The sequence below is a fragment of the Doryrhamphus excisus genome, chromosome 19 (genome assembly GCF_030265055.1).
Source record: "Doryrhamphus excisus isolate RoL2022-K1 chromosome 19, RoL_Dexc_1.0, whole genome shotgun sequence".
Taxonomy (NCBI): Eukaryota; Metazoa; Chordata; class Actinopteri; order Syngnathiformes; family Syngnathidae; genus Doryrhamphus; species Doryrhamphus excisus.
Genome location: NC_080484.1, coordinates 12737723 through 12765446, shown reverse-complemented (window position 1 = coordinate 12765446; position 27724 = coordinate 12737723). Strand labels below are relative to the sequence as shown.

The 27724-nt window shown below is 43.5% G+C and overlaps 2 protein-coding genes across 4 annotated transcripts in view; one reads left to right on the top strand and one right to left on the bottom strand.

Annotated features, from left to right (window-relative positions):
- Positions 1 to 27724, top strand: part of LOC131107582 (inactive serine protease 35-like) — a 42331-nt gene that overhangs the window by 7706 nt on the left and 6901 nt on the right. Inside the window, exon 1 of one of the 3 annotated variants that reach the window (XM_058057758.1) lies at positions 26121 to 26474. The exons of the other annotated variants lie outside the window; for them this stretch is intronic. The gene's annotated coding sequence lies outside the window, so the exon portion shown is untranslated. Of the gene's footprint in view, positions 1 to 26120; positions 26475 to 27724 lie in introns of those variants that run through there. 3 annotated transcript variants of the gene reach the window in all.
- LOC131107583 (terminal nucleotidyltransferase 5A-like) lies at positions 15179 to 19889 on the bottom strand. Its single transcript, XM_058057760.1, has 2 exons — positions 18879 to 19889; positions 15179 to 17006 (listed from the first exon to the last, which is right to left on the bottom strand). Exons 1-2 carry the CDS (start codon positions 19290 to 19292, stop codon positions 16191 to 16193), a joined length of 1230 nt encoding a protein of 409 aa, XP_057913743.1. The 5' UTR covers positions 19293 to 19889; the 3' UTR covers positions 15179 to 16190.

Here is a 27724-nt window from a genome sequence, read left to right as displayed (position 1 = left end):
TAAATATAATGAGTGAGAAACAAAACAACAAGAAAGTTTGGTTGTGAAAAAATTCCAAGATTTACAAAAAGTAATAGGAATAAAGTTAGAAGTTAATTTACAAGAAATAAGTTCAAATAGTCCAAGAAAAATGTCAGAAATTGAAAAATCAGCTATAATTTTATGAGAATGAGACATCATTTTAGTTGAGAATACAGTTGAAATACCAAAGAAAATATATTTCTTTTTCACCATGTGGCCCTCGCTGGAAAAAGTTTGGACACCCCTGAAGTGGAGCAAGCCAGGAGGAAATAATTCACCGCTATTTAGTTCTGCCATCACGTAGATCCGTGCTCTTTCCGCTTTGTTGAAAACGTCGGTAAATCAGTTTGGTCATGGGAGCATTTAAAAGTGCATTGCTGGCCTGATTTTCATTTTCCCGCTGAGGCATTGCTGTCTGCACTTGTACATACACAGAGCTGGAAAGCTGCAGCGATGATTGAGTCATTCAAATACGTTTTGCAAAAAAACTTAAAAGGACTTGCAGGCATTGTCCAACACTTGTTTCCCTTCGGCTCGGCATCATCAAAAGTCCAAAAAAAAAGAAAAACACTCAACTGTAAATTGGAAACTAGTGTGTGGAAAATGCATGTGCTGCAGTTGATGTCATTCCCTCTCCCTGTTTTCCCAAAAAAAAACCCAGTCTCGATGTCACAGCATTTGCCAATACCAATTCCAGATGATTATTGATTAGGTGTAAGACGCAGCTGTTCACCATCAATAGGCAGCTTGGGCTTCATGTGTCAGTAAATGTTGTCGTTATTAATACCAAAGGAGGAGGCATTGCATGAAAACATCTCAACCATGTGTAGAGCCCAAGGGGAGATATTTAGTATTTATGTCGTTCTTGGAATTCTAACACAAATACGCCAATATGAGATGCGACACAAGGCTGATGTTTAATATGTCAAGGCCCTGATATGAGCATGGAATCATTTGCCGTTCCTGCGTTTGTTGATTTGAACGCAACATGTGCACCGTTACTGTCGGTGATGAGTCATCACGAGCATCCCGTCATTCCCAGAATATCTGCTGTTGTTGCTGATTCAGTAAATGATTAAAAAAAGCAGCCAGAGCAACAAAGGTTGTCTTTTTCTTCACCACTACAGTAATCTCTCCTTTTATGGCGGTCCGTTGGATCCAGACCTGACCGTGATCAGTGAATTACCGCAAAGTAGGATTCAGCATTAATAAATTGAATATTTTTTGTAGTTAAAGCGTAGAAAACCTGTTCATGACCATCAATTCTGCCCATTTTGCTTGATGTCAGTCATGTTTTTCAACAATTTTGGTGAAATTTGGCACACACAGCACAAATGGGTGTACCACATTTTGCGGTGATTCGGCTAAATACCCTGAACTTACAGTGGATATTTAGTAGTGCCCCACCAATGGGGCTCAATAACAGCACCATCATGTGGTGTATTTGTCAGAAAAGTAATAGCACAGGCAACACATGAGGGATGCAGCTTTTGATGAATTTTCAGCCTTTTGTGTGCAGCATTTCAGAAGTGGAAGGGTTTTATTTTCACATGATAGTACAGTATGATCCTTAGCAAAGATAGGAGTGTTATTTGTGTGATGAACCTGCGCAACACGGCCAGTCAGTCATTTATTTCGGTTCACACTTTAGTCAAAAATGTGTGGGAGGCTTTGCAGTCCTGTGACTTTCAGATAGATGAGTTACTCTGACAAGTACTTGACCTCATGATTCTTTTGGTGAATTAGTGCAGAATTATCGTCACGCTACATGGAGTAATGATGGTCTGTACGACACCTGTATTTGTACTTTTTTTTTTAACCAGTAAACTCATCAAATCAAACATTCTCTGAGGCTATGATTAATGATTTACTGCTGTCATCGATGACGCCACTGCATTTCACCATGCACTGGAGGAACCCAGAGGCTGTAATTTGGGAGGGAGGAAGGGAGAGACTCCTAGATTTTTATGGCTCTTCACACTGGCTATCAGCGTGTATTATTTACGATTGTGACAGTTGTGTCTGTACGTGGGAGGAGCAGGACTTGTTTTCCTCTGTAATGAATTCTGGGGGAAGCGTGTGAGCTACATGGCATATCTGGAAGACACCGAGGGACATGGGGGGGGGGGGGGGGGACGCTAAATTCTCACTAAAATAAGCCTGCTTATCTGTAAGCTGGTGTTGCATAATTAACACAAAACCCTTATCTTCCCTTTAACTGTCAAGTGATACAGCAGGGACGTCCAAATTAAATATATTATTTTTATTTAATATTAATTATTATTGAACAAGAAAAAAAAAAACAAGACAATTAATAAAATTGCAATTTTTGGAAAATTTGGGGGGAAAAAAATTATTACAAGAAGAAAATTTACAGGGAGAAAGTTGGAAAATGACAAACAAAAAAAAGACCAAATGCAAAAAGCATCTGTAATTTCAGAAGAATAAATTCAAAATATTAGGAAAAAAACTGTCGCAATTTTATGAGAATACAAATGTCATTTTAGTAGTGTGGAGTTTATATTTATGTATATATATATATATATATATATATATATATATAAAGATTATATATTATTATATATGTGTATATATATGTGTGTGTGTGTGTGTGTGTGCAGACAGACAAAAAGTCTAATTTAAAAAAGTTGTAATTCAACAAACCAAAACAAGTTGGGGGAAAAGGTTTTGAAATTACAAAAAGAAAATTGATCAAAAATATCCATGTTGGTATGGACATAGCCTAAGTTTGGTTTGTTGCCCTTGTCGGTTCTAAAAGTCACTGAGTGCATTGGGCTGCAAACAATTCCACGGCCATGCGGTCCCTATTATCTCCAGGATGAGTTGATGTCCAACAACAATTTCAACATGTTGGGATTACGACCCTTGGCGTGCTACCCTACCGGTCCTTAAATGCTTCATTTTGTTACCCTTCAAAACACCACCCTGGACCGACAGTTCTTAGAGTCTGCTGTCCTTTTTGGTTTGGTAAGTCATCGAGTGCATTGTGTTGCAAACAATTCCCTGGCCATGCGTTCCCTATTATCTGCAGGGTGAGTTGACGTCCATCCACTGAAAGGGGAAAAAAAAGCCCAACATCAATTTCAGCACGTTCAGGCTTGCTTTTGTCAACTTGTTATTGACCAGATGTGTTTGCTTTGGCGTGGTGCATCATTGTTTCTTAACCGCAAACAGAATTATTAAAGTGTATATCACCTTTTAAGGCTCTCTCTCTCTCTTTTTTTAAAGCAAATTTTAATATATTGGGAAAAAAACAGAAGTTGATTTAATTAAGACCCCTTTTCACTCATTCTGAGATTCCTTGAAATATGTAGAACTTTACAAAATATCAAAGTGGCAAAGTCTCCTTCCATTATCAGTTTGTGGTTCTTGCTGGAAAAAGTTTGGACACCCAGTGAAAAACAATTTGAAGATATACAGTGTATACATAGACCCAAAGATCCCAGTTTCGGAGAGCACATCATAGAATGTATGAAGACCTGTAGGGAAAGGATACGGCTAAACGTCGAAAGTGCTTCTCCTGGTGTGGGGCTCCCTCAGAATTGCCCCTGTTTTTCCGCCCCCTGCCGCTGGTCCAAACCAGCTCCTATTCTTCAGGGCACGGCTTCATCCTCACCACCTGCTGTGTGTGGTGGCAATCTGTCTTAAACTGACAACATGATCTCATTTCCTTGCCTTGACATCTGTGAGGGTGTACATTTTCAGTCATTCTTAATGAGGCGACACCCCAACCCGCTTGAATGAAAGCTTATTTTGAAGTCCCCGAGTTACCTTTGTCCTCGCCGTCACCCCCAACTCGTCTTTGCAGCTTTGCCTTCGCTCTCCCTTTCCCCAGATGTCTGCTCACCAGCTGCGCTCAGATGGCTCTTTTAGCCATCGTGCGCACACAAACACGCGCATCCTCTCCGGGGTGACACTCTTATTACCAAAGAGCTCCGGGTCTATTGTCTTCCACATGTAAATACTTTCACTTCTCTCTTTTCACGGCTTTTTTTGTTCCCCGTCTACGACCGCTTCAATATGAAACAGATGCCCGTGGCTCTCAAGTGACTGCAGACAAACACGACTTATGGTCAGAGAAGGTCAGGAATTTGAGTGTTTTTCCACCCCTAATCGGATTAGTTTTTGAGACTAATATGAAAGTGATTAGACTGCAGCTCTTGGCACACCGTGGTGGTGAGACGGGGGTTGGTTTATTTATGTTTTATCACTGTTGGATTTATCCCACACTTTGAGAGCGATACGCTGACTTTCCTGTATGGAAACACTAACAGTTTCAGGGATGAGGGTGTGAATGTGACCAAAGTTAATTAGGCTTCAGTTTGCACTTTATTTACAACACAACCAAACTCATCTTCTATAAAATATATACAACCGAGGAGAGGTGTCTTAGAATAGTCGCCTTGAATGATTCCATTTGGAGGAGTGTGATTCGACTGTCAATCTCGCCGTTGTATCATATGCAATCTGTGATCAATTATACCATTCTGACAACATGGGGGTGGGGGGGGCACAGCTACTGCTGAGTATACATTTTTATACAGTGTCTTGTTTTTGTTATAAGTAACCTATTTTCTGTTGTTGTTGAAGAATTGAAAATGAGGTGTGTCATGAACAGAAGACCTATGCTTATCTGAGATGGTGGTGCATACACATCGCAAAGTCCAGCGTGTCTTCCAGATTTGTAGTTTTGTAGTTATTTACTTTTATATTGGCTCTGGTTTAACACTCGACAAGAGCTTTTGCATATTGGATTTGCAGCACCAATGTTTTATCACCAATTTCCAGTACTCTAGAGTACTACAGTCTACAGACACACCACCCAGTCGGGTGGAAGCGCATGCCGGCGGTGTGGAGAACATAAACCAATGAGTGGAGTGACGATGCTATTGAGCCAGCCGACCGCCACACTTTGGCATGACACCATCAAGATTGCAACTGCTTTCTGTTTTCTTTGTCTGTGGGCAAAATATGTAAACAAAGATGGTTGAAAGGTTGCGTTTGAAACGTGAGTGAGCATGGAGAGACTTGTCATTGGTCACACACGATTGAGTAGATGAAAAAAACATTCTAAATTGAATATATGCTGTTGTAATAGCTGTACACTAACTACTGTCATGTAGTATATCCAAGTTTCATCCATCCATCCCTTTTCTTTTCTATTATTCTCACTAGGGTCGCGGGTATGCTGGAGCCTATCCCAGCTGTCTTTGGGCGAGAGGTGGGGTACACTCTGGACTGGTCGCCAGCCAATCACAGTCCAAGTTTCATTTCTATGGAATTGTCCCTCCAGAAAATATAACAAAATACTTGCTGAAATATGAGGGCTGTACTCGGTTTTAGTTTAGCAGCACAATGGTGGTCTGTGTGGTGCAGTGTAGTGTTTCCATGGTGACAGGGGAGGCTGTCATGATGCCGCCTCTCTAAACTAACAGAAATTTGGACTTATGCAAAGTTCCGGCCAGTGCTTGACTTATGGCGGTGACATCATGAAGCATTACATTGAAGCGTGGTGTTCAAGCTTGCTTGCTTTTCAAAGATCCAGCTCATCCCTGATCCCCGTTGCTGAGATGATAAATGGCCTCGAGAAGCCGTCGGAGAAGAGAGTCTGATCTCATCTTTTTTTTGTTGTTTTTCCCCTGACGCGTAACTCTTTCCGCCCTGCTCTCCTCTCCGCAGTCTGTCTCTCTTTATGGCTTCTTCACCTCTGACCTTCAACCCCCTCAGAGCCTGCACCCGTGTCGTTTTTGAGCCCAAGGTGGAAGATCATAAATCTGCCACTACTAAGACAAGCACATCAGTGTGTAAAAAGAAAAAAGTTAGCAAAGGGTCTCGCCGCCGCGTCACAGAGAACCACAGAGGAGGTTAGCATAGTTTGGACTCTTCATTGCGCATGCACCCTTGCTGTTCATCATTCATTAGCTACACCTGTATTCATATGAACAATGGTGCCTTTACATGCACTTTTAAGATCAGATAAAAAAAATCTTTAGAAGGTTGCGCAAAGAAAAAATGAGAATGAGACCAAAAAAAACATTGAGAGTAAGCAATTTGTTGCAAGGAAGCATTCAAGTGAAAAAGACCGTTTAACAGCTGATCAAATGTTTAAGACCTGAGATGTTTTGAGTGGGTTGTGCAGGGGCGTCAAAGGGCAGCTGGCTACAATACGTGGTGATGGTGCAGGGGGCACCCTCATGTCAAGCTGGTAATGATGAGCTTTTTCAAAAGGCAACGCTGCACTTCATATCAATTCAATGTCAATTATTGAACTGTCAGTAGTAGTTCACCACATTGTTAGTTTTAGTGTTGAAGTTTTCCTAAGTCCCGACAACGCATCTCCATCCAGTAATAGCACCACCACACACCAGTATTTGATGCCGCCGTTCAAAGTTTTTCTAATTTAACTTTGCATTTGATTTATGAATGGGAGCTTCATCGCAGACTTAAAAGGGATCATTGTGTGTTTGCCGTGTGCAAACATGGCACAGGGCAGACCCATGCGCCGTTAACGTGTCCACACACACACACACACACACACACACCGCCCAGCGCTCATGCACAAACCTGAGCCACGCTTTACATGAATGCTGGGGCTTGCATCAGTCAATATATGCTATGTTGTGTAAAGGTAAACAGAGGCAAAAGCTTTTTTAACGGTGCTCTAATGCAGCACAGTTTGCAGAAGATAGGGTAGATTGATTTGTTCTAGAGTCAAACTGTGGCCATCATAAAACCCTTTAACTCTACAGGCTATGCTTTCAGTAGAATTGAACCTTTCTTCACTGGCCTACAAGTGTAAAAAGAAGTTAACCACTGAAGACATGTTAAGCCATCATAATAAGTCATCCTCTGCTGATCCGCCGGCTCCCTGTGATGTCATATTGAGCTGGACTTATATAGGTCTGCGCGAGTCCAAGCTGTACAAACCCTTAGCTGAGTGGACCAATCACAGCCGGGTGGGCTGTAGGTGGAATAAATGACAACAGACCATTTTGGAAAGCCAAGGAAATACAGCTGGAATAGATGCAGATTCTGGAAGATCAAGAAAGCTTTTTGTGTGGGTTATCATGTGTACCTGCTCTATAGGCGTTTATATAGACTCAATACAGATGGTCGAAAATTAGCATAATAGTTATGAAAATCCTTGAAATCATCCTTTTCCCCTGCTATGGAAATGCTATGGATTTTTAACGTTGTCCTAGCATATAAGTGCTTCAAATTTAGTTCCTCCCTGAGGTAATAGCACTTTTAAAAATCCTCTTAGCTGCCCTACCAGTGTAAAAAGATGTAGTGACCACTGTATATGAAGCTATGGGAAAAATGACCGTCACCCATTGTCACAGGGCAAAAATGACATAGCATAGAGCAACTTTTCAAATCAGTTTCGCTGCCAAGTGTAAAAAGAAGTTGTCTTGTAGCTAATGTAATCGTAAAACTTTGAACCAATACATTGACCCTCTTCTCTGACTGTAGAATCGGCTTCACAGATTGTGACGTGGATATTGGAGGTGTCTGCTTCCACTCAGCAGCTCGTAGAAAGACGTACCAGAGGTCAACTTCCATGATAAGTCATTTACACAGCTGGGTCCTGGCTCTGTTTGGGACAGGAGGAGATATCTGGTTTGGGTCACATGGTGTATGCACGCCCCCCCACATTTAAACATACATGCCACACTTGGTTAACATACGTGTTTTACTTTGCCCAGTGTTTTCCAGACAATTGTGGTGAAAAAGATCTGTGCTATCGCTTTATGTTATGGATGTATAACGGGAGGGACGTCGTAGCGATAGCGGGAGTCATAGCATCACAAATCATATGGCCGCCTCGCACTTATGGGGTTAATGACACCCCACATTAGACACACTAAAACATTTATTTCCTGCTTGCAGTTTGTCTATACATGGCCCCATTCACAGAGCCGTGTGTTAAGTGCTCAGCATGTCAAGTGCAAGCAGATATTTACAATGTCGTAAACACCGACGCATACTTGCAGCCTCTCTCCACTCGGGTGCGAGTCGGAGCTGTACTTAACCATATACAGGTGTGTTTCTGGCACGGGTGGAAAGCTGTCAGGTGTGTTTGCTATTACAACCTGATAATGACTGTCATTAGGGCCCGGCTTAGAACAGGCATGCTGGCAAGGAGGGCCGGTGAAAATGTAATAATGCTTTTACCACCGTGGAAGGCATTTTTACACTCTGTACGTCCTCCATCGACATATAAAGAATTTATAGAGCAGCCTTTACAAAAATAATGCTCAGTTATGAATAACACTATTGGAGTCTATCCCAGTTGACACTTTGGGCCAGGGGGCTGGACTGGTCGCCAACCAATAGCAGGGTACAATAGACAACCTTACACATTCATACTTTTCATTCATTCATAAAATTTAGAGTGGACTCACACAGAGATGCCCAAGGGAGATTCAAACCCAGATCTCCTGACTGCGTGGCCAACATGCTAACCACTTTTACGGTGCGGCCCAGAGCTCTCATCTATAAAGCTTGCGTACGCACAAAACAGCGATATTGTGAGGGAGCGATATTTAAACCGCAGTGTAGTGATGGACGACTGTACAACCCTTATGTGCGACCCCAGTAGGTGCTGCATGCGTGCCTAATGTTGTGTCCCTATCGTGTACAGTAGTGTAGCTAGCTGCCAAAGTTTCAAAGCTGCAAATTCTCACTGATAGCCTGCTGTCTTATGAGATGACATGCAGTTGTGGCGGCCCACCCTCCTCGCTTCCTGTGCTGCTCGGCCTCCTCTTCATTCTGCAACAGCCTGACGGGATCACCCGAGGCACAGCTGCACCTGAGACGATGGAGGGTTTTTGGGGGGGTATATAATGGTGCTTTCATGAGCATGGGGGGGCGGGCTCTTTGGAATGGGATGATACACTGAAATGTTGTAGGGAGACGAGGTTGACTGTATGTGGTAAGATAATGGCATTTATTAGTTATTATGTCATAGTCCGTTTAATGTGTTGATTTGTTGTTGTTGGAAGGTGCATGAGTGCAAGATTTGATGTCTTTGGCTTTTCCTGTTGAATTGTATTTTTCGAATGTGTCAAAGACCATTTAAACTACTTTGGACACCCTTAGTCTAAATGAACTAAAACACAAACATAAGGCATTCAAAGACATTATGAGGATGTGTAGTGTTCTACACTGGTCACTGGATGTCAGTAATGTCACTGTAAAATTTAGTGAGAGACACAAGCACCAGATATGATTGCCAGAACAACAGGCTTTTATTGCAGGGGTGAGTGATCTCACAACAAGCACAATAATCCCCAAAACGGGCTAAAAGTGCTGCAGCCATGAATAAATTAAACTGATCAAAACCACTGATTCTGCTCCCCTAGCACTGGAACGCATTTAAAGCAACACACACACACAAGTCTTATGTCATATTATTTTCTCTGATTATGTCTACTATATTGGGTAATATGAATGTTAAGATGGCTATAGGGGGTGTTATTATGTTGTTAATGTATTTAGGTCTTAAACAGTTATGAATAAGGACATTTTAGTCTGTATAATTTGCGATTGCTGTATTCATAAATCTTGAATAACAGCTAATTTTTAACAATAAATTGTTACTTAAAATGGCGCCATTGTATTTGGGAAATAATTTCGAATTCAGACCAACTGTATTTGATTAATAGTCACCAGTTTGGGTTGTGCAAAGAAATCAGTGTGAAAAGTAATCACAGACAGAAAGTGGACAAATAGTGGAATTAACATAATGTCCTCCTCACCGCAGTAAATGTACCTCATTACCGTCGAGCGACTTACCCAACTTGTTTTTGTCATGAGAACCCTCTCCGCCTGGAAGCGGAACATTCCCAAACGGGAACCTTGCCTAATTCCCAGCTGTCTGAATGCATAATAATAAAAACCTCCATTCCGCTCCCTTCCTCTCTGGACAGCCTTCCATACAGTCAACGCCTCCTTCCAGGCTTTGAGTTGACTGTGTTTGGCACCTCCAATGCAACATGTCTCAACACTACTGATTTTCCTGCACCTGCACCCATGCAAACATATACGCTCTTTTGACTGACAGGGAATCTTGGATCCCTTTTCGTGTTGCAAGCCTGAGCTCAGTTGGTTGCACAATGAACACATGGGCTTGTTTATTGACAGTACCGCGATCAAACTTGACGCCATTTAAGTGCACACTCTTGTTTTCTTTAAAGGCTTGCGCTTTTTTATTATTACCGCCTCGCCAGCTGGGATGGATCCATCGATGATATTCATGACCTCCTCGGGTGCTGTAAGCAGAAACACAGGCAGATGTGCTCACATTCACTCAATACTTCAGCTGGACATCATCATAGCTTGTTGCCCTGTAATCAATTATACTCCTTAAACCTCCTGACCGTCCTCCGATAGATATAACATGGGTGTCCATACTGTCCACAGAGAGCCGCATGACTATTATTAGTCCAATATTTACTTACTTTGTACTTCTTCCCTACTTTGTTTGAAACTATTTCTTAAGTTTACAGCAAAGTAATTGGAGGCCCACTAGTTAGCTCGGGAGCTTGCATCTACAGTGGAACATAGTTCTGCTTAGTTGCTGTGGCCATTTCAGTAAAGATTTTGGCTTCTCAAAATAATATGCATTCAAAAAAGTAGTACATTTGCATCATAAAAATGCCTTCTTGGAAAAAAAACAGACCTCATAAATCGTTTGGTGTTACTTTAACTCTGTTCCTATCAATATGTGCTATCGAGGTTGTGTACGCTCCCGTCGCAGCCAACTTGTTTACTTATGTGTTCCACATTGGATGAAGATGCAAGCGTTGGAGTCGTTGCCTTCTTTCTCTCTCGGTTACAATAAACCGAGCAAACATTTCCTGACTGTTCATATCTTTGTAAATGGGGTTGGGTAAGCTAACAAAGCCTATGTGCCAAGCATGTATTTTCCCACACATGAAGAGCCAGTGTGTCTAGTTGCTACCAAAACAAAACAATAGATAAAACCATAACATCATGTCCTAGAATGAGAACACCACACAATGCAAGGTGGCCGTAATGGTTAAAAGGAACTTGTAATTCACGATGATGACGGTGGTGATTGGAATTAGACAAGCCACTTTTGATTGACTACGGGGAGGCTCGTTTGATTAATTATAAATCAAACACAAGCTCAAGTACAATACCACAAAGAATTGTGACACTGGCTGGGATCATTCAAAGGCTGGGCTCTTTTTTTTTTTTTTTTTCTTCACTGTGAACCACCATTGCTCTTGTCTCTCCCTCTTAATCGCCGCTTATTCAGTTGGCTCTGTGTGTGTGAGTGTTGTGTGTCTTTGGGAGTGTTGTGGCACCTTGTTGCATGACTGTATCTCATTCTACATTCTCCTTTTTGGATTTTTTTTTTCTCTTTAACACCAAACAGCCGTTGACTCACATCTGGTGTATTTGAAGAAGTGTATAACCTTTCAAAAAGTAACAAGGCTGTGTCAAGAAGGGGGAGGGTAAATAAAAAAAAAAAGTGAACTAGCCACAACGTTCACCATCTTTCTTCCGTCAGAACGTTGAGTATTTCTTAAGGATGCTATGAAAGGTGCTCGCCGAATACATCCTCATCTGGCTCGCTGTGTTTCTTCAGAGATTAGGACTTTTGAGGGGTTTTGGGGTTAATAACAAAAGAACGTACCACTGTTTTGTCATACAGTATGAAGTATTGTGGTCACAGTGTGTCAGTAATGTTACAATGATGAGACATAACGTTATATTACATTATCTTCACACTGCATGTAGTCAGGCATTCGCATGACACAGTGAAAAAAGTTCTCCCATTCAGTGTGGAAGTGGGAAGTTTTTGCTTTCTTTCTTTGTCATTCTTCGACACTCTGTTTTAAACCTTTTCAGTTTAGAATAAAAACATTTGAGGCGAACTAGTTAGCTCTGTAGCATACTGTGTTTAAAGCGGTGGTCATTTCTACTGCAATATGGCGTAAACAAAGAATAATAGTGTAGAGGTGAAGTCTGTTTGCATGCACATGCAGACACGAGAGAGAGACCCGATGCTGCCAATTTACGTAACCATTGATCTTTTTCTTACCAGCGAAGTGTCAAGATCTGCCAATCATTTCCCGTGCCGCCGTTGCATCGGGTTACACGTCATCACCGTGCTGTGCGCGCCCGAGGCTGCTCTCTGCCCCTCAACAAGCTAATCTCTGTTTCCAGCACTGGCCTGGCTCCAGCTGGCCAGCGTTTACACAGCCAGGCATAAACACTTAAGATTATGGATGAGTCTGATTTATTGCTCCAGCCCCAGACGGCTGTTTTGGCATGGGATGTCGCGGAAAACTCTCATGGCGATCATTGCTTACTCTCCAAGTATGACTCACTGTTATTGTTATTGTTGTTTTCTTTCCGCATAATGGGGAGGATCGAGTGTTGCTTGTGGCCGCCTTTGCTAATCTCTAATAGCAAGGAATTATGAAGAGAACTCATGCCCAAAACTCAGCAGTCTTCCGTTTTCACACACTGTATAGACAAAAGTATTGGGACCCAGGGTTCTTTGGTCTCTTCTAGTTTGTACACAAGGTGCTTGACAGGCTTCTCCTAGGCGATGTTGTAGCGATGTTTTGTAAAGCAACACATGTATATAAGATACAATGTTATATACAGTATATTTCAAGAAAAATGCATCTTTGCCCCCCCCATTTTTTCAGTTTTTTAAATTTCCAAATATCTCTACTTTCTTCTTAAATAAACTTTGCGAATTTTCTTTTCATAATGTTATGATAATAAAAAAAAAAACAGCCACAAACAGCCCCCAGGCCGCACTTTGGACACCAAACCCATCCACGCTTGCCGAAATGGATCTTGTGTTGTACTCTTGGGAACAGAAAAGGGCCCTCCCCGAACTGTTCCTACAAAGTTGGATGCTTGCTGTATATGGTCCAAAATGTCTTGCTAAGATTCAGAGTGGTAGTTCCACGCCTGATTGAGGAATTCATTGATTTAAGGAACACGTCTCAATACTTATCTATTTGTACATACGCACACACACACACGTATGCTCTCTCTCTCAGACACACACCAACACACACTTGTTGTTTCTCACAGTCTTGCTGTTGTTTGATTTACTTGCTGACCTCTGATCTCGTCTGAGCGGCGCTGGACTTTTGGCCCTGCTGCCCTTCCAACTGGTCCAGCTCCAACATAGCTGCACTTGTGTTTGTGTGAGATGACCCAAGCAACTTTTACGTTTCCTGTCATAATCCCAAGTAGTATTATTTCAGTATTCTGTATTGGGATTGAAAGTCAGTAAATTCACAGGCACACAAGACATCAGCTTTATTAAAAAAAAATATATAAATATATCTTGGATGTTGAGGTCGTGGAATTTGACCAAAATTTTTGGTGAAAAAAACCTTACCGGGGGCCTTTGGCATTGATATTTCTGAATGTTTGATAGTTTTGACGATATTGTCTGTGACATTTGTGGATGTTGGGCATTATAGGAAATCTATCAGGTCGTGTAAAAAAAAACATAGTCAAATAGGGCAGGACAAACAGCAAAAATGTGGTTCTCAACTGGTTTGGCTGCGGGACCTGCCATCACCCCTCAGTGAGAAGCAACAACCCAAATTGTGGACATTTTTTTCCTCCAATATGGAATTTCTTCAATAAATCCCATTCATTTATTTAAATGTGAAATGTTTGCAATGCTTACTTAGCTGCCTAGAGTGTGCTAACTTTTGAACATTTTGCAAGCATGTTATAACCCGCCCTCTTCCTGCTCTGAGCATGTATACTGCGCCCAGCTCCTCCCTCATTTACGGACATGGACTCACCACACAATATTTTTGGCAAAAACCACTGGAAACGGAAGTGGGTCACGACCCACCAGTTGAGAATACGACGAGTGCTCACACTAGGTCCTTCAAAACAGCAAAGATCTTACGTATGACAAAAGTAGTAGCTACTGCAAAAGAAAAAACACAGGTCAAATATCTTATTTATGACAACAGCTCACTACAAGAATGTTGTCCGGTACATGTCGAGGCAATGAAGTCATCAAGCTATTGTGCTTTAGCAGGCCAATGTGATGATACATCATGTTCAGTAAATGCACAATTTACTGAACGAAGAGAGAAGTTGGTAAAAAAAAAAAAATGAGGTGACACACTTCCAGCGTCTCCTGTTGAGACTGGCTAGCTCCATCGTGACACTTTTAATCTGCTTGAGCCTAGTGGGTTAGCTCCTTCTCCTCATTGTGCAACACTCAAAACACCTCAATCCCTTGTTCTCACTTCCCGTTAAGCCCCTGATAAGGAAGTCGATTGTTTTTTTTATTCTTTCCAGTGAGAGTGAGACTGTGGGAGACCAAGCGGGGGGCAGTAAATCTCTGCAGTTCCCAAGTACATATGGAGGGATGATAATCAGCTTTCAGCAGATGAGCTAATGTCCTTACAGCGGCTGAGCAGAGAAGGGGGGGGGGGGGGGGGCTATATTTAGTGTCCACTCGCTGCCTCTTTGATAGAGGATCACAGCGATGTTCTCGTTAGAATATCTCATCTTTATACGCTTAAATACATGCAAACATAGAGAGAGGATGGGATTGAAGGAGAAATGGAGGAGAGTTGCTGGGTGAGCTAACACCAGTTAGCACGCATCCCCGGGAGGAGGCCAAGCACTGCCGGTAGTAACATCAGCACGTGTTTCACCATCCTAGCCCGCCGTTGCCAACCCGCCTGCCACTAATGAAGTTTGGCAAACGGTGCAGTGACGGCAGAGTGACGTCTCTCCAAGGGGAAATCCTTCACATTCAGCTGTCACCTGTTGGCAAGGTGGCAGAGCGGGGGGGGGGGGGGGGCACCTTGGGGCATTGACCTATAAAACCTTTCCTTATTTAAATGCCCACGTGCCACTGAGACGGGCATGCCATGACTGAGATCGAATGAAAACCATTCTCCTCTTGCTCATTCTGTGTGGAAGTGGTATGGAGACATTTTTATTGCAAATGTTGATGCGAAATGGGAGAACACCAAGCTAGCAGAAGGGAAAATAGACTATTTTTTTAAAGGCCGTATTTTTTATTTTTTTGCCATTGACTGCTGGTCCCAGAATGTAACCCACCCCAAGTGGAGGTGAAAGAAAACAATCAAGATGTGGCTTTCAGCTTTAATTTAACAAAAGAACTGTGGCATTTGCCATTTAGGAATTACAGCCATTTCATACAGAGTACCGTGTGGACAATGATTGTAAATAGTCATGAAAATAATGACCCCGTCACCTGCTATTGGAACAGCTTGCTGGCGTTTATTGATGATGTGACTTCCTGTTTTATTGGTCCAAATCTTTGTGGACTTATTTGGTATTGATGTACTAATCCCAGGGTCGGTGAGGTGCAGTGACCGCAATGACGTGTTTACTTTTGTTTACTGAAAATCATCGACTCACATTCTACTTTTTGCATATGTCAACTGCTGCTTGTCATCGCATTTTCCAGTTTTCTTCAAATGTGACGTAAGGCCGTCTGAGTTGTGACTCACTTTATGGTTGTAACCACTTCACCTTATTTTGCAGCACATCAGAAATGAAACTGTCTGCAAACAAGCCTTCTATTTCATGGGTATAAGCATATTCTTTTTCCGGCTCTCTTTAATTCTTTACAGTCGTGTGTTGCTACTTCCTCTTTGGTAATCGCCTTTTGTGTTTGAGAGTCTTCTGTCTAAATATTGCAGCAATGATGACAACAAGAAAAAAAAATCACTTGGTCCCTCACAGCACAGGTAAACTCTGCTTAGCAATACATTCATTGAATGGACCGGATTTCTACAAAATCACAAAAATATATATTTCCCTTTTTTTTCCCCAGGCACTTGAAGACGTAAAAAGCATGCATTGTTTTGTTGTTTCTCTTGTAGCGGTTATGTAAACAGTAGTTGCTTCCTCATTTTTGCATTATTAAAGAAGTCACACAGTAACAGACAGAAAGTGACTCAACATCTTCACCGTCAAGGGGATGTGGATATTCACACTTCCTGTCAGATATCGCTGAATAAAGTCCAGGCTGTTGAAGCCTCTTGACTCTCCGCCATGTTCCATTGTCCGCATTCGCCCTTGGACTCTTTCACTACCCCCATTTTAGGGATAGGACGGTTAGTAGTAGTGGAGGTTTAGTTACAGGGCAGCCATGTGGTGTACATGGGATGCTGTGTGGGGGGGACGTACTGCTGGGGTGGCGAGGGTGGGCAGGAGAAGAGAGGCTGGACCTGAGCCACGTAGTAGTTGCTGAAGTTGCAGTTGGCGACGTACGGGGCGGGCTGGTAAAAGCATGTGACATTTGCGGCGTTGGGGATGGCGTTCTGCTCGGCCAGCACGCGCAACGCCAGCGAGGAGATGAGGCCCAGCGTCTGGCGCCTCTCGTGGCCCATCAGGCACACCGTGCTCTCCTGCACCACGTCGTACAGCACGGCCAGGTAGTCGTACTTCCTGTCCTCCAGGTCCACAAAGTGGTTCTGCAGGTAGGACTCCAGCTTCCTCTTCTGCTCGCTCACGTCGGGGAAGTCTATGAAGAAGCGCGAGCACATGTAGCGCTGCAGCACTTTCATCTCTGTGTCGCAGGCTGCACGGAAACCCCGCACCAGCAGGTGGCAGTACTTCAGCAGACCCCCGCCCCGGATCTCCTCTGGACTCCTGGTGCAGATGAGACGCTTGCGAAGGTGGTCCAGGGCAGCGGGGAAGTCACCATAGACGCTCTCACCGAGGATAGTGGGATGGAAGGTGGCGGCCATGGGGTGCTCTGAGCACTCGTAGAAGAGCAGGAGCGAGTCCAGTCGGATTTGAAAGGAGTCCACGCTGAACTCGAATTGTCGCCGGAGGGAGTCCACGAACTTGAGCTCCACGTTCTTTCCTCGGTTGTTTGAGAGCGAGATGAGGCTCCAGCGGTCCGAGTCGTTGCAGACCTTCACCATCTTTTGGACATAGGCCTCCTGAAAAAACACGGAGGAACATGTTGTCAGGAAGGAAGTGTTTGCATGTAGCATTGTGCTTGGCCTGCCTGTGTTCCTCATTTTTCCATACATTTGAGTGAAACACTTGACATTGAACAGAAATCATCACCTCATAGCACATCTTGTATAAAACATCCATTGTTGTCAATGCGTCACAACAGATAATGTGTGTGTTCCAAATTTGCGTGCTGCACCCTTGGGAGGACCCATTCGACAATACTGTAAGGAGAAACACCTCAGAGAGCCGCCTCCGCCCTTATTAAATGAGACATGGCAGCCCTTCCTTACCTATTTATGGAAAGATGCTAGGGCGGCTCCATCGCCAACATCACAACTGGACAGCTTTAGGACATCATCAGCTTTCATTTGTAGCAGGCCCCTAATTGGGACGCAGTTATATTATTTGGCTTTCACCACTCATTTCTAAGGGAACGAGAAGCTGGTTTGGCGGCCTGTTAGCCACTGTGTCTGCAAGTACTCGTGATGGCGGAGTATTGACAGAGGTGTTCAAAAAACATTCGCTGAACCGGGTCTCGCGGGTATTGGTCTCTGTTAACTCTTTCACTGACCCTCCTGCTGCTGGCTAAATGAAAAGGCAAGCAGGTAGCATGGCATTCATTGTGCTACTGTTACTCCAACTGCATTTGTATCAATGTATGGACCCCATGGAAAAGCTACTCCTTTCTTCTTCCTGTTCCTTCCTGAACTCGCGCCAAGTGAATCATGAACCTGATGTGGGCTCATCGGTTCAATGAGTCGGGTAGGCAGACTTCTCGTTTGACAAAGACACCGCATTGAGCGACGTCACCGCCATATTGGATGTGGCAAGACAGAACAGGGAAGATGCCTGATTCATGCATGAAATTGTGCCAAAGAGTTTACAGTCCAAACCAGGTCTCACAGGATGACCTTTCACTGGTGAAGCTGAAAAAATACTTTTGGATTGTATTTTGGCATTGTAGCATCATTTTACCAACAGAATTAGTTGACTTTGTAGTTTGGTCCATTTGCTTGCCTTTGTTTAAGGGGCAGACCTGCCACAAACAAACATATCGCTGCAATGGGCCAACCATGTCAATGAGGTGTCGTCATGTATATCTATGGGAGCATGCATGATGTGACACATGACTATTCAAATTTGCTGTTGTTTCATAAGAGACCAAAAACGAACTAAATGCAGAGCAGGGAAGCATACAAGCGTATTCACAAGTCAAATTGCATGTTGAGTGTGATATATTTGTACTTTTCTAAGTACTCCCTGCCGCTCACGCTCCCCCTGACAGTTCACCACCCCTCCCCCCCGGGGGGGAGGCCCGCCCCACTATTTGAGAAGCACGGCTATAGCTGGACACAAAAGCAGGACCTTTCGCAAAGAGCAGCCAATAAACATGACACTTTTCTAAAGTTTTGTTGCACAAAAGCCGTTACCTAACACACTCTTCCTTTTTTTTTTTTCCTTCCTGAGAGATAATATGTTCAACTTCGCTGCTTATCGTGGAAACATGTGCAGGACATGTTTGCCTCTGGACTAGATGGAGTAGATAGGCATGGTGATTTGCTGCTTGTGGAGATGATGTCCTTTGCTGATATCATCATTCTCTGGTGTGTCATTGGTCACCCAGTCCGGGTCAGCATCGGAGTAACTTAGAAGGCCCACCTATTAATGTTGATTGGATCCAATTGGATTAGACAGGACCCTTTTAATATCTCAAATAGGTTCCAATACTCGAGATGTGAAAGATCTATATGCTCCATAGTAGTTTGCTGCAGCATATATGGCCAACCAATCTAATCTTCACAACACACTTACTTATGTGGTCTTACATTTACCTACATACATTTTACAATTACCTTTAAGGTCATAGGTGTGATCTTCTCCTTGTTCACCCCCTCAGGCAGGAAGTCCAGCAGGCAGTCCAGAACCAAATCTTTCACAATTTGGAACTCCATCTCCCCTTTGAGGTCCGCGCAGAAGATGAGGTCCAGGTCCTTCCACCCCAGGCCGCTGTCCTCGTGCAGGACGTAGCTGGCCGCCGAGCCGTTGAGCCGCACCTCCCGGACGTGGATCCGCTTCTCTTCCATACGGCTGCGGACCACCTTAACGATGTCGCGCGGCTTCACCTCCAGGGTGGGGAAGCTCCAGCGGCCGTGGATGGGGATGGAGCCGGTGAGGATGGCGTCCAGTCGCTGCACTTGCTCCCAGTTGAGCACGCTCAGGTTAACGCTCTTCCCGTCGGCGCCCACACAATCCACATTCTCACCCATCTTCTCTTGCCTCTTCTTTCACAAGTTTCCGGCAAAAGTTGCTGGGCCACTTTTACGCACTGCAGCCCGTCTCGTGGGTGCGCATGGTGGAACAAGCTCTTAATATGATTGTCCTACTTCTTACATAAGGTCTGCGCTCCAGACAAATTTAATTCAAGAGCTTCACGGCCGTGCGTTTTATTAGTCACCGTGCGTCGCTGCAGGGCTGGGGCGTCCTCATCCACTACAAAAGTCCCCCTCTGTGCACTTTTAGTCCACAAGTCCCGCTACCGCGTCCATAACGTCCAAATAAAAGTTGTCCACCACGCTAGAAGTCTCTTGGCTGACTTTTACGCACGGTGAGGCTCCGTGTCTAAAAGTGCGTAAAAGCCGAGCTCTCACCTTTGCGCACCTTCTTTGAGAAAGCGGTGTATGCAGGTTTGGGGACTCACATTTTGGCTCTTTCTCTGTCGCCGATAGTGCATGTCATAGTTTTGAAGCTTCCACAGCCGCAAACTAGGCGAGCTCTTTCCTGTGGCCCTGCTTCCCGTCTAGATTGCTTGAGAGAGAGAGAGAGCGATAGAGCCCTCAAGGTGGGCGGGCTCTCTATTGACAGACAGGCGGAACCACCTCCATGGCTACTGTCCCTGTTATTTGTAGAGTGACTGAGGAGGCTGCAGGCAGGAGGAGTGACAAGGGGAGGTCCGCACCGGACGCTCTACTTGAAACTGAAAGCTTGTTATTCTCCAAAAATGAGAAGTTTGCCCACACTGACCTTTCTTATCATTTTGATGCTTGCACTTAATTCTTGCTCGTTATATGAACATGCATTGTGCCATGATGCAAAATTACGCATCAAGTTAATATGATATTACTCTCAGCGATATCATAAACTTTAAGTTTAGGAGAAATAAACGAGTTAAACTTGTTAGTTCGCGAGCTTGCTAGCTAGTAGCAGCATAAGAGTTGTGCCCTGCGGTGTAAACAAAGAAGAATAGGAGTGTTATTTCATGGCTACAGGTCTCTAATGTTAAAACCTGGATTTAGAAAGTCAAGCTCATTTTCAATGCTCTAACTATAAAAATATTCTATTTCGCGGAAATTAATTTAACATGATCAGATATGGAGCCAATAAACCGCTATAAACGAGGGACGACTGTACAGCCTTTACTATCCACTGAAAACCCTTGGGGGGGAAAGGGCAGAGCGTTTACATATAAGGAAGTCCGATCCTCTGTGATGTCACAAAGAGACCGTTTCACCATGCCTTTTGAAACCGAGAGTTTTGAGCCATCCCAAACTTTCTTTCAGGGCTCACTTCCAAATGCGCCAACCTCATTAACTGAAACTTTGGCGTCATGTAACACGAGAATACTACATTCTAGCTACATGTATAGGTCATAAGAGGATAAGTGGTATAGAAAATGGATGGATGGAAGTGGATATACCTTTAAGGATATACATTTTTACTTTTACATGTGATGCATCAAATGTGAAAGTGAACGCTTGTGACCCTGTTTGTCCGGAAGTAGGCTAGAGGCTCCACGGGCCCGCTCTCGCCTTTTGTGTGCGGCGTTAGTTGTCATGGAGAATCTGTCAGCCGGCATACCTGCGTCACAGCAGACGAGCCCATTAACCAGCTTACTGCAGATTACCGTGTGTGTGTGTGTGTGCAGTGATACACACACTCAACTTTTACACTGGCATGTGCAGAGAGAAGCATGCATGTTTGCTGGCACACGCTCATGAAATAACCACCACTTTTGCATGAATAATAATTTGGTTCATTACATGAGACTGGCTTTTAAGAAAAGTACAATGAAAAAAAATGACAATATATTGCATTAAATTTCCACTATGTTACACTCATCTGCACTCTGTGTGTATGCTAGCGGCCCCGCCTCCCTCCATCCAGCCAGACAAAGACACTGTATGACTGACAAAAGTGCTCCCTCCGTTCATGCCGTTGTTCTATGGAAAATACACACTGAAAACAATGCAGAGAGGCCTTAACGAGTCAGCTGAATGACAAATCTTGTCACATTTTGATTTCTCAAAATCTTGTTAGAGATTTTGCGACACCGCTAATAATAATACTAATTTGGGAGGAGGGCCTGTAGTAGGTAGCTGCTACACACAATATGGTCACCGGACCACAACAACTCTTAAAACATCAAGCCTCTGCCATCTTTAGCTAGAAGGTTTCGGTTTGTGTTTATGTTGGCTGCTAAACAAAAGGTTCTTACCAAATGACGCAAAACATTTAGAGGCAGTAATTATTTCTATTTGCTGCACGGCCTTAAGACAATGCAAACCCTGCAGTAGAGATATGTAGGTGTGCAGGTTTTTATTTTATTAAAATGATCTTCCCCATAGTGATCAATTTAATACACTGTCAGCATCCATCCATCCATTTTCTATATCACTTGTTCAGCAGGCTAAGGCGGGAGGGCGAGTCAATCTCCCACTTTCTCCTCATTCATCAGCTGGCTCAATATCAGACTTAGCGCTTGCGACTCTTTGGCGTAAAGCGACTGCTTAGCCGACCTCTGACCCGCCAAGTGGATGACACCGGCTTGCTCTCCAGCGTCTGACGACATCGGAGGATTGACCAGGGGATTTCTGACCAGACCCCACGTTGGCCTGCCAAATTGTACACTATAGCGAGCGTTGGTGTCCTCTGAGCTCGCCTAGTTTAAAGTGGGCATTGCCTCATAGCTGCTCATTGCAAGTATCGTTTCTTTCAAGGCCTGTAAGGGGGAAAAAAAAGAACTTCTGTTGTAATTATGACAGCATCCAAACCCACCGTTGTCTGTACGTACTGATTCTTCCTTCCTCCTGGTCTTTCACCTTTTCCTCTCTTCCTGCATATGTGGAAGTTCATTAAGAGATTAGACTGAGCTGAACGTGCCTTCACCCACGTACCTCTTTCCCACCGCCTCCTCTATTTTTACTCTTTCCTCTAGATTTTCACGAGTTGACGGTCAACGTGAACGTGCATGAGGAGGAATAATGGTAAATCCAGTAAGGATTTTCAATCCGATCTGATGTGTTCACCTCTAATGGTGATCCTTACAAATAAACTGATTTGACACTTTTTCCATGAAAAAACGCCCACTCAAATAAACAAGACTACCTCTATTATTAAGTTCACATCGATGCAGTCAGTCCAAAGTGTGGGTCGGTCAGCTATCTCAATAGCCTTGTCCGCTGTTTAGTCATGTTGACGTTGCAGTCCAAAAGTCTCTTATCTTATTGGAATCGTAACTCGTTCATTTTATTCACTAAAGACCACACATTATAAAGAAAAATACTCTGTAAAGAGAGTCTGTGCGGTGTGATAGCTTGGTGTTTGCTACTATTCCTCCGTGCCTTCCTCGCCTTTATGTTCTCAACAACGTGTGTCTGTAGACTTCTGTACTGTGGAGCTCGCACTGCGGAATCCAATATCCAAAAGGTCTTGTTCAGTGTGAGGTACTAAACCGGACCTAAATAATAACTAGAAAACTGGAAGAAAATGTTTTTCATATGATTCCATGGTGAGATTGATAGTCAAATCACACTCCTCCGAATCGGATTGTCGAATAGTTGACTATCCAAGATACCGCTAGTTATAGCAATGTTGACGATTTGAATAAACCGCTCAGCTAAATGTAGCCTAGCCTCGCATTATTTTCCTTGGTTGCACATTGGCGAGTGACAAGGTAGTAGTTCAGCGAACCATACCTTTGCTCAATTTCTTGACAACAGGACATAGCCAACTACTGGCATGGTGTACATCATCAGCCATTTTGGAGGAACAGTGTTATTGGGGATCATTTTCCTTGATAATGGTGTTAGTATGTCATAAAATAGGGCGGCACGGTGGTCAAGTGGTTAGCGCGCAGACCTCACAGCTAGGAGACCAGGGTTCAATTCCACCCTCGGCCATCTCTGTGTGGAGTTTGCATGTTCTCCCCATGCATGTGTGGGTTTTCTCCGGGTACTCCGGTTTCCTCCCACATTCCAAAAACATGCTAGGTTAATTGGCGACTCCAAATTGTCCATAGGTATGAATGTGAGTGTGAATGGTTGTTTGTCTATATGTGCCCTGTGATTGGCTGGCGACCAGTCCAGGGTGTACCCCGCCTCTCGCCCAAAGACAGCTGGGATAGGCTCCAGCACCCCCGCAACCCTTGTGAGGAAAAAGCGGTAGAAAATGAATGAATGAATGAATGTCACAAAATACACAAGAAAAAAAAACGTCCCTGTGTGATGCCATCTCCTCACATCCGTTAAAAGCGACGCCAATGCACAAAGCTGCATTTTTATCGTGTTTGAAAATAGTTCAAGCCTACTTCCTATCAGCTCTAGTTCTGACCTCACTCACAGAGACCTTTGCTGACCACGATCCACCTTGAGGAGCGCTCTGTGGTGTAAGCCCCCACTAAACTCTTCCAAACCCACTAATGAGATTCGCTGACGTGCCCTGCTGTGTAAGCCACACTGCAGCACTCTCTCTCCCCTTCGTGTGGGTGAGCAAACACATTCACATCGCTTTGTTTAATAAATAGATGCCGTCTTCTTTGCTCACACATTCCATCATTGTTCCCCTTTTGAGGGGCAGTCATTAGCAACAGGAAGTGAATCGTTCTGTGGCTCCATTTCCTGTATTGACTCGCGGTCAGAGATGCGGAGACCTTATTCATACCTTATATGTTTGCCAAATGAGATGTCGACTAGAAATGATCTGTTTGTTCAGTCCCGCCTCGGACAGGATGTAGAACAAAACAGGAAGTCTGTATTTGCTGAAATAGCTTGCCAGCAGATGGAGCTTTTAATTCCCTTTAAGTCTCAAAAAACATAACCTGATCTAATGTAGTCCAGCATAGGATGCTCAGTCCAAGAATAATGTGGTCTATCCCGGCGAAAGGGCATTTCTCCTCACAAAGGTCAACTGCTTGAAGGAGCTGCAGCGCCATCTGCTGGAGGCGTGGTCTCAAGGCAATATATTGCAAAGCAGCCTTTGGGTGGCGCTGTTTTCTTGCAGCAAAAGAACCTGAAATGAAGCATGAACAGATGTGTTTGCACAGCTGTGTCTGCATAAACAGCATCCAGTCCTGGTCTTTGGACGCAGCATAAGTACGGTCTAATTGGTAGGGATGCAACTCATGTTCAAAGATTGTTTACATGTAACTCGGAGTGATGATGCACGCCTTTTGTTCTTGAGAAAATGCTGACCTGACTGTCTGGAACAGGCAGGTTGCTTTGCGGTGACTCATTCTCATCTCTTCGTATCAATTATTTACTATTTATCTTCTCTGTTCTTGTTTTAGACGGGGACAGATTATTTTGGTGCTGTAGCAACAGCACACGGTTGCTATGCATTGGTACCCAGTAACACCATTCTGCAATTAGAAATAAAGGGAATAGAAGGAATCCACAGCTGGATCGGATAACTAGCTGGAAAGCCTGCCGACTCAATGATTGCTGGATAGCTACAGTATATGCATGGTTGATGCCACCTAGATGGGTCTGATGATAGCCAGTGTGCTATCAGTGACTGTCACCAATATGAACACTTTCATCCGTTTTCTTGTCCGTATTGTATTCGCCTCTAGATCAGTAGGGAAGTCCAGACTAAAGGAAACGTAGGTTGCCATGGCTTGGTAACACTTCTTTGCTTTGTGACCTCCTTTTTGTTGTTTTTGTGACCTGCTTAAATATGTGGCAACAGCACAGAATTGTCCCGCTAACCAAAAAAAACACAATACTAAACCAGCCCCTTACAGCCGGCGTCTGCTGGTGTGTGTGTTAGATTCTTGACATGGTCTCATATACGACAGCTTTGTGCAACAAGGCAATGCAGTTCATCGAGACGTTCATTCCCGGGCTTGTGTGTCTTATCAAAATTATTTATCAGACCGCATTCCTTGCCGCTGCGTCATAAATAATTGCAGCGTGGTGTTTATAATCAGAGTCCTTTCCTGTTTAGAGCGCCGTGGTGAAAGAAGCGTGTGTATGTACACTGTGTCCAGCTGGTCCGTGTTCGAGCACGTCACTACTCGCACATGCTGAGCTGCTTTAAGTTACATTCAAGGCAGAAATTAATGCATAGAAAGAGACACCGCAGCAGTATTGAAACATTCCTTACACATTTCCTCTTGGCAGATTTGTCGAAATTCGACCATGGGAATGTTAGAACGTTAGATTGAGATCAGCAGCTGTGCATTATTTGGCTCAGTTCTTCTTCTTCTGCGCCAGTGAATCAATCTTGCTACGTAGATGAAAGTATGTTTTCAACCAATGGAATCCTCAAGGATGGGTTTTTTTTCACACACCTGCACTATGGAATGTAATACAATACAAGTGGAGGGGAAATTGAATGGTACTTTACATGAAATTTACTTGAAGCATTTTGGAATCATTTAAAAATATTTATTTTATGTGTTTGTGTAAGTCCTCCCCTGCTTATATAATACTGTAAGTATAGTTTATATGCTGTACTTACATAGCTAGAGAAAAAAATAAAATGTGGGTTACTTTCACCCAGATGGAAGCAGAAGAGCATGTGTTTGGAAAGTCAGGATGAAGTTAGCCAAATATCCCGCTGTCTCTCCTGACAGAGAGGCTAGAATCCCAAACGCTCCTTCTCTCACAGGCTGGATGTTAAAGCTAAAAGAGCGCGGTGGAAGTATGAATATATTTAGTATGAATTGGTATTAAGTATGAATATCAGTCATAAGTAAAAGTGTATTTTGTGGTCCACGCTTGTGTGTGTACCTGTATCGGGTTCCATTCAACGTGTTCATAGACTATAGTTGTCCTGCAACAACATGGAATTGGAGGTGTCATGTGACCCTCCCCAGTTAGGCACAGCTGTTTCCACTTTGACAAAGCAAAGGCTTTTATATCGGGTGTCTCCACATCCTCTAACGAAGTGTTGGACGACGGCGCTCGTCATCACTACACCACTCGGAATAAATACGGTACAGAAAAGGCTGTAAACTTAAATGAAGGACCACACGCGTGTACGCATACAATCATGCTAGAACAACAGTCACAAACACTGCAGCGTGACAGCAAGCCAAGAAACACAAATGATACAGGGACCATTTCATAACAAATCCACATCAGGATGATGGAGGACAGCAGGAGCGAAACTTTGTACATCAAGAACAGGGGCCTTAAGGGATCCGGGTCCAGAGCCCAGAAAAGGAAAGAGTGAGTCACAAACAAAGAGCTGCCGTCACTCTTGACCTCTCTCTGTGTTTGCTTTTTATTAACTGTGCCGTCTAGACAAGTCAAAACCATGAATGTTGTTGTTTCCTTTGCAGCTGAGGGCTTGAACGCTGCATACAAAAACCTGCTGTTGTGCAAGATAGACCAATAGATCGGCCAGATAGCCAGTTTGACAAGCAAGAGATACGGCTGCATCAGTAGCAGTCTCCTGGGTCAATAAGAATCAGCAATAAATCCTTAAATGAATGCATTGTCGAGACCCGCAACTAGAGCCTTGCTACCGATGATGACTAGATGTAAATAGCATTAGCGGTACGCTAGCTAGTCACCGGGAATGATTTACAACATTTCAGCAATACATATATACTTTTCGCAGTCTCATTTATCGTATTTATTCTGTATTGTGTCAAACTAAGACAGCATCAACATAAAATTAAAAACACTACCACCAGTATGAGCCTGGACTTTAGAGAAGAGGTTCTAGCTGCTGAGATGGATGGGTCTGATGAAAGCTAGCTAGATGGACGGACGGATGGATGGATGTAGCATAGCTAGCCAAGTCCCTAGCTGAATGTAGTACATGTGCATGCATTATAAAGCTTTTCTCCTCCTCTTTGTTCTTTTCGCTCTGTCAAAGCAACCCAAACGCACATCTCTCATTTCTTCCACTGGATGCTCTCCAACCCAAACATTTATTCAATCTTTTCATTAATTTGGTTGCCTTGTAACTGCAGAGAGACAACAATCAATCCCCTGATAACACGGCGATGGCCTGAAGATAAATCTTAGCTAATATGATAAGAAAACACACTCCAGACGTTGTAAGATAGCAATCACTAAAAAAAGGTTATTAAAATGTACAATAAACAGGAAGCCCGCTCTCTAAATGTTCACCAGAGGCTCTTATTTGAACATTTTTGGCCGTTGTAGTCAGCACACAGCGGATTTGAGGGGAAACAGCGCTTTGTCAAACTTGATTATGAAGTCATGAATCATGCTGGAGTCTGTGGGAATTAAAAGACACTTTTAACCACAACTTTTAAAACTCTATTTTAGTCTCAAGGCTTTTTTTTTTTAAAGAACTAACTACAAGCCAACCTAATGCCTAGCCCTCTGTTGCCCTCTTTGGTGTAACATGGTATTGCATGAAAAAACACAGCTACAGTTCATAAATAGAATAAAATTAAATATATAAGTTTAATTGACACCAAATAAAAGCAATCTTGCAGGAA